At 37.4% G+C, this 7,407-nt stretch overlaps 1 protein-coding gene across 1 annotated transcript in view; it reads left to right on the top strand.

Annotated features, from left to right (window-relative positions):
* Positions 1-1,628: 1,628 nt before the first annotated feature.
* ACOX3 (acyl-CoA oxidase 3, pristanoyl) overlaps positions 1,629-7,407 on the top strand; it is a gene marked incomplete at its 5' end in the record, with an annotated part of 78,107 nt that continues 72,328 nt past the window's right edge. The window contains 4 exon segments of the mRNA XM_072406887.1: positions 1,629-1,862; positions 1,943-2,017; positions 2,972-3,034; positions 4,251-4,394. Of these exon segments, the coding sequence (XP_072262988.1) occupies positions 1,629-1,862; positions 1,943-2,017; positions 2,972-3,034; positions 4,251-4,394 (516 nt within the window).

Raw genomic sequence — 7,407 nt, 5'->3', positions numbered from 1 at the left:
TTGAACTCATGCACATCACCAGATGCTGGGTTTCCTCCTTTTTAATGCTCTGCCAGGCCTTTACTGCAGCGGCTTTCAGTTGCTGTTTGTTTGTGGGCCTTTCTGTCCAAAGTTTAGTCTTCAACAAGTGAAATGCATGCTCAATTGGGTTCAGATCAGGTGACTGACTGCCATTCAAGAATATTCCACGTCTTTGCTTTAATAAACTCCTGGGTTGCTTTGGCTGTATGTTTTGGGTCATTGTCCATCTGTATTATGAAACGCCTCCCAATCAATGTGACTGCATTTAGCTGGATTTGAGCAGACAGTATGTCTCTGAACACCTCAGAATTCATTCGGCTGCTTCTGTCCTGTGTCACATCATGGATAAACACTAGTGTCCCCGTGCCATGGCAGCCATGCCACGCTGAACCCATCACACTGCCTCCGCCATGTTTTACAGATGATGTGCTATGCTTTGGATCATGAGCTGTTCCACGCCTTCTCCATACTTTTTTCTTGCCATCTTTCTGGTAAAGGTTGATCTTGGTTTCATCTATCCAAAGGATGTTTTTCCAGAACTGTGCTGGCTTTTTAGATGTTTTTTTAGCAAAGTACAATCTAGCCTTTCTATTCTTGAGGCTTATGAGTGGCTTGCACCTTGCAGTGCACCCTCTGTATTTACTTTCATGCAGTCTTCTCTTTATGGTAGACTTGGATATCGATACGCCTACTTCCTGGAGAGTGTTGTTCACTTGGTTGGCTGTTGTGAAGGGGTTTCTCTTCATCATGGAAATGATTCTGTGATCATCCACCACTGTTGTCTTCCATGGACTTCCAGGTCTTTTGGCGTTGCTGAGTTCACCAGTGCTTTGTTTCTTTCTCATGATGTACCAAACTGTAGATTTTGCCACTACTCTATTGTAGCAATTTCTTGGATGGGTTTTTTCTGTTTTTGCAGCTTAAGGATGGCTTGTTTCACGTGCATGGAGAGCTCCTATGACCACATGTTGTCTGTTCACAGCAAAATCTTCCATATACAAGCATCCCCCCCTCAAATCCATTCCAGACCTTTTTTGTCGCAGAAAAAAAATCCCTTCTTTCCAGGAATTTTGTATGACAGGTTCATGGTCAGGAGATTTTCTATACTGACTCATATCTGCTTAATTGATAATGACATAACAAAGGAATTGCCCACACCAGCCAATGAAATAGCCTTTGAGTCAATAGTCCAAGTACTTTTGAGCCCCTGAAATGAAGTGATTGTGTAAAAAAGGCTTCAGTTCCTCACATTTTTATGCAATCTTTTTGTTCAACCCACTGAATTAAAGCTTAAAGTCTGCAGTTCAACTGATGACTGCATGAGTTGTTTCATTTAAAATTATTTGTGGTAATGTACAGAACCAAAATTTAAAAAAGTTGTCTCTGCCCAAATATTTATGAACCTAACTGTATTATGCAGGGCTGTACATTAAATAGGGGTTGTAAATGACAGACAGATACAGACAGTGACACAGGAGGGAGAGGACCATGCACCAAGGAGCTTACAATCTAGGAGGTGGGGGAAATGGTAAAGCATAGATAGGAATTGACTCAAATTGCCTTTTTGTGTACGCTATTCAATGAAACTTATTACGTCTTGTCTCCAGAAAAAAATCTTCTCCACACTGGAGAATGACCCGCTATTCCATCGCCAACCGGGGCAGGACCTTAGCCTGGAGAAATACAGAGAACTAACATTTCTGCGCTGCAAGAAGATATTCGAATATGATTTCCTGACCTTTGAGGAAACTATGGAGAAGCCTCAGAAACTTCTGGTGCTTATAAACAGTCTGGGCATGTATGATTGGTCCCTTGCTGCTAAATTTTTTCTAAATACTCAGGTAATTTAAAAAAAAAAGCTTTCCAAGGCTTAATGTTCACCTAACACAGAAGTCAGTGATTTGCTGTTTTTCTATCTCAGGTGTTTGCAGGTGCTGTTGGGAATGGTGGCTCTGAAAGGCATCAGAACTTTCTAAATCAAACAAGAAATATGGAGGTAGGTTCTAATATCTGTAATAACCAGTATATATGTATGTATATATGTATATGTATACAAGTCTGCAGTCAAGTTATGTATTATCCAGTAGCATGATTGCAAGGTATGGTATTCCCATATGGAGGTAGGTTCTTATAGCTCTAAATAATCAGTTTATATGTATCATAATACAAGTCTGCCAAGGTATGTAATATTCCATGATTGCATGGCACAGTATTCCCCAGACATTGGTGACTAGTGTACCACCATCATGACTTTTACAACCTGAGCAACATTCCTTCTATTATTTAAATGCTTATTTATAGCAGAGCCACCGTCCATTAAACACCAACTTGCTTTGAACCACATAGCCCATCTGATTCAAAAAAATTTAGGCCATAATCATCCCACAGAATTGTCCCTTCCCAACGAAGGAGAAAGAGCCTAATGATTGAAGCCGTCATGTGACTTGGACAGGACATATGTCCAGGCTTTCCTCCAAGCTTCAGAGTCCCGGCTTTAGTTGTCACCATGTGCTTTTTATATGGACAATTTTTTTTTTTTTTTTTTTATCAGCAGTGTGGACATATTTCTGCAATGAACCCTGAGGAGTCATAGTTATAGACATTTTAACTGCTGTCTGCTAACACTTACAGATTTCTTTTCTCATGTCTGTCACAGGTCAGAAGCTGAGGTTCTAAATTTTCCCCCTTATTTCCTTTTTTGTCTTATATTCATGAAATAAATAGGATGTAAAAGCAAAAGTTTGACAAAGGTTCTAACCCATATTCAGAGCATTTGTGAGACTAGTGGTATTTTACGTTTACCACTTACATGAGCTTGCAAATACCACTAGTTTGAACGTTTCATGAATCTAAAAATCAGCATCATCTTAACTGAGAATACACATGGTATTTGTTCCAAATTTTGGAAACACTAATATATAACTGGGTAATAAAGCTTTAAAGATAGCAGATGAGCCATGGCAGCAATACAAAGGCTATTCGCACTGTCGCACATTTTGATGCTTCAACAAAGGTACCCTACAAAATGTTCTTTACAGACTGCTGAATAGAGCTAAAAATGAAATGTAATATATATGGGTCAGTTTTACTGACATTACAATATTTAAGGTAATCTGACATTATCTTAAACATTCCCTGGTGGAAAAACTTCTAGTTCATTATTTTCAATGGTAGTCACTGATTGTCCACCAGGGAATTTTTCAGGGAATGTCAGATTCACTGCTTGATAAATTGACCCCAAAATAGCAAAGCTGAGTTCTGCAGAGTGGAGTTGGCCTCCTAAGTACAAATTATAGAATTCTTATCTCCTAGTGTGCCCTATCCCTGCATCTTTTTCCAGTCCAACATCCTTGCTCTTCTCCCTTTAGGTCTGATTTATTAAAACTCTCCAAGGCTGAAGAAGATGCACTTTCATTAGGGAAGCTTGGTGATCCAGCAAACCTGGAATAGATTTCCTAAAAGTAATTTGCTTTTTGTTAGCAAATGTTTTCAATTCTGTACCAGATCCATTACAGGTTTGCTGGATCACCCAGCTTCACTTATGAAAGTGTATCTTTTCTATCCTTGGAGATATTTAATAAATCAGGGCCTTTCGGTGGCTACTGATATTGTAAATCGTGCGCATATGCAGGAGTTATGAAAGTGTATCTTTTCTATCCTTGGAGATATTTAATAAATCAGGGCCTTTCGGTGGCTACTGATATTGTAAATCGTGCGCATATGCAGGAGTTACAATGTCCCCATGACCTGGCTGTATTTTAATGCCAATAGAGAGTCATGATGTACATTACAGCTTTGTTTTAATACAATGAATCGGCTTTTTAAAGGAAAACAGTAATTTCCTCCTTTTGGACACAGCTATCTGATAAGTCACTGCAAAGGTGTTTACTTCTGTGTATGCATTGAATTATTCAGAGCTGTGAACAATGGACTTGAACAGACCAAATAAGAAAGACAAGTAAAAAAGGAACCCATCAAACCTGGAATGGATTTCTTAAAAGTAATTTGCTATTTGTTAGCAGATGTTTTGAATCCTGGACCAGATCATTCCAGGTTTTCTAGATCACCCAGCTACACTGATGAAGTATCTTCACCAGCCTTGGAGAGTATTAATAAATCAGGCCCATAATATTAGTCAATATTGAATAGAAATGGAATGTATCCTGGCTGTGTTTACAAATCATGTTACATTGTGGAGTCCTATATTTCATTTCTGTTTTCTCTCCCAGGAATTTATCCTAAACTCCCCAGATTTTGAAGCCGCAAAATTCTGGGTGGGTAATATGGGGAAAACCGCCACCCATGCTGTCGTGTATGCTCAGCTGTACACATCAGATGGACAGTGCCATGGATTACACTCATTTGTTGTACAGGTGAGAAAACTTTTCTTTTACATCAGATTTTATTGCTTAAAAAGCTAATTTACCCAAAATACAAATACAAAAAATACTTATTTGAGAGGGGCATTGGGGATTCTGAGAGCTCAGCAATCCTAATTAAGAAGATTTATTATTGCAACAGAGAAAATCAGATGCTTAGCAGTTAAAGCACAGAGATTCTAACTAAAACCAGGAAATACATTAGTCTTTATAGACATGCAAAATCACTTCTGTATAGGAACCTGTGCAGCATCCACAGTACCAAATGCTCCTAGTGACATGACTATGTACTATGTAAATGTGTAGAACTGCGTAATATGTTGGTGCCAATAATAATAAGCAATGCCTGTACCTCAATATACATTTTTCTGTTTCAATTTCTTTATTAGTTTTTCATTTTAATCATACAATTAAAAAAGCCAATAGAAAATGTGTCATAAATCATTCATATTCCAACAGATTATATCAGAACAGTATAATCGCTATTCAACACAATCTTCACATTCCTTTAATTATATATGTCTATCTTGACTTCTAACATTTCTCACTTTCTCACTAGTTACTGCTTAATCTCTATCTTTTATTAGAATTAATATCTCATTACACAGTATACTTCTAATTGGTTCATCCTTGTATTGACGACTGCTTCCCCACTCCCACCCCCTCATATATTCCTCAGTGACAAAATGATCTACTATAACTCTTTACCTATTATTTAACCCAAAACAAACGTGTAGTTAGTTTATTATTAGGAGGAGAGAAAAGGATTAATACCTTTCCTTCCATTACAACATATTTATACAAACACTTCTTCTATTTAGTGATAACGTCCCAAAAAAAAAAAAAAAAAAAAAAAAAAAACGCCATTAGTTCTCATCCAAATCATATTTAGTATAATATCTCTCAGTGATATATGGAGAGAGAGGAAAGAACCTCCCATACTTCTTCTTTTAACAATCATTCATTCCATATTGTATCAATCTTCATTACTCCCTTAGACTTAGGAATGCAATAAGAGTTCACCTTTCTTTTTCACTTTATATTATGTGGGTAATACTGCACATTTTCTTATTATTTTCTATTTTAACTTTAAATATAGCATAACTTTTTTGCTAATCAGTTAAACATACATTAACAATTTAAATTGAACATTAGTACAGAACAATGGTTTCAAACACAGAAGTACCTCTACTTATTTTTTGGGAAATGCACAACCCACTAATGTCTAAGCTATTTGATATACTCTCGTCCAAAATGTCCTTTTTTTAGGACACTCCCACTATATGTGATAGAGAGTTCCTGCTGTATTACATCCCCATTTACCCATACAGATTGGCTGAAACTGAACAAGCCTAGATGGGACCATGTACCACCTTAAAATTAATTTATAATTAATGGACCTTACCTAATGGACCATACCTGATTCCAATCTTCATGTTTCAATAACATGCCCATATCTGCCTCCTATTTGGATATATAAGATGGTATTGCCATACTGGTTTGAACTAAAGTAATATACAGAGCCAATAAAACTTCTTTTACCTTTGCGTTCTGTACACACAATCTCTCAAACCACATCATAATATAAGTTCCAGCAGCTAATCTCAGCCTAGTTTGTATTAAAAGCCTGATCTGGAGATACCTAAAAAGTTCCTCAGGTGGGGCTTCATATTTTTCTCTAATCTCAGTAAAAGAAAAAATCCCTGCCAAGTTATTAAAATGACAAATTCTATATAGGTCCTTTTCTACCCACCAAGAGAAACACCTAGGTTCCTCCAGACCAGGGGGAAACAATGGGTTCCCAAATATAGGACTTACTGGGCTATGACCAGACATAAGGCCCCCCCGTATGTTTAATAGAATCCAGATTCTTTAAGCAATTTCACCACTTCCGTTGATAAATTAATATTAAGAGCCTTACATTTTGAGCTATTTAACTGAAGCCCCAAGAAGGCCTGAAAACCCTCCAGTACCTCCATCCAATTGGGCAAAGTTACCATGGGATTCGTCAGACTAAGGAGAATATCGTCCGCAAAAAGGCAGAGTTAATGTTGTTCCCCATTCATCTCTACACCCTTAATGTCAACATGATTTCGGATAGCTATAGCCAGGGGTTATACTGCCAGTGCTAAAAGCAGTGGCGACAGTGGGCAACCCTGCCTAGTGCCCCTGCCTATAGAGAAACATTCTGAGCGATAACCCATATATTGTGTAAATGCCTTAGGGGAAACATGCAATGAGGATACCCATTTTTACCCATTCTCAATATTCATTTTTACATATATTAATGTAGTTACTGGACAGAAGCTTCAGTTAATGTTTACATCCAACACCAGAATGGGGACAATATAGGGATGAATTTTTTTGATCTTATGGGAACACAACAGTCTCCAATGTTCAACTAAAATGCAAAAAACATCCAGTGAGTGTCAGTTATACAGAGGAAATGTTCTTGAAACAGCCAGGCCAGACTGGTTGAAGATGGCAGAATGGTTATGGTTAAGATGTTTAAACAAATGGTAAGTGCAAAAATGCGAATTCGCATTGGCAGCCTTCATATGTACCTCTGGATTGTTTTGTGTAAAGTAACTGGGAGTCTCTGGGAGCCATACTGCTCCTCTGCCCATCATGGGGGGCATCCTGACAAATAGGAATTGCCATGCACACAGCTTCCTATTTTCTAATTCTTTAAGTAAATTATAAAATGACTTATAGAGTCCCCATTGTTTTTCCAAAAACTATACTGAAATAAGCTATTCTATCAGAGTCAATAAATGACATACCTGTACTGTTTACCAGAGACCTTCTTTAGAGTTTTTTTTTTTTTTTTTTTAGTCTAATTTAATATTGTAACATAAGATTGATATTTTAGTCCTAAATTTTTAATTATAAAAGCAATTAAAGCAAATGACTTGTGAAACATTTATTTGCCTAATGAAGTCACACAGTTGGTGTCCCGGTTTTGTTCGGCTGACAGCAGTCACAGCAATTAACCTTCCTGTAAATC

This window comes from Pyxicephalus adspersus, chromosome 3 (genome assembly GCF_032062135.1).
Source record: "Pyxicephalus adspersus chromosome 3, UCB_Pads_2.0, whole genome shotgun sequence".
In the NCBI taxonomy this organism is placed as follows: Eukaryota; Metazoa; Chordata; class Amphibia; order Anura; family Pyxicephalidae; genus Pyxicephalus; species Pyxicephalus adspersus.
This window is presented reverse-complemented; position numbering and strand designations above follow the sequence as displayed.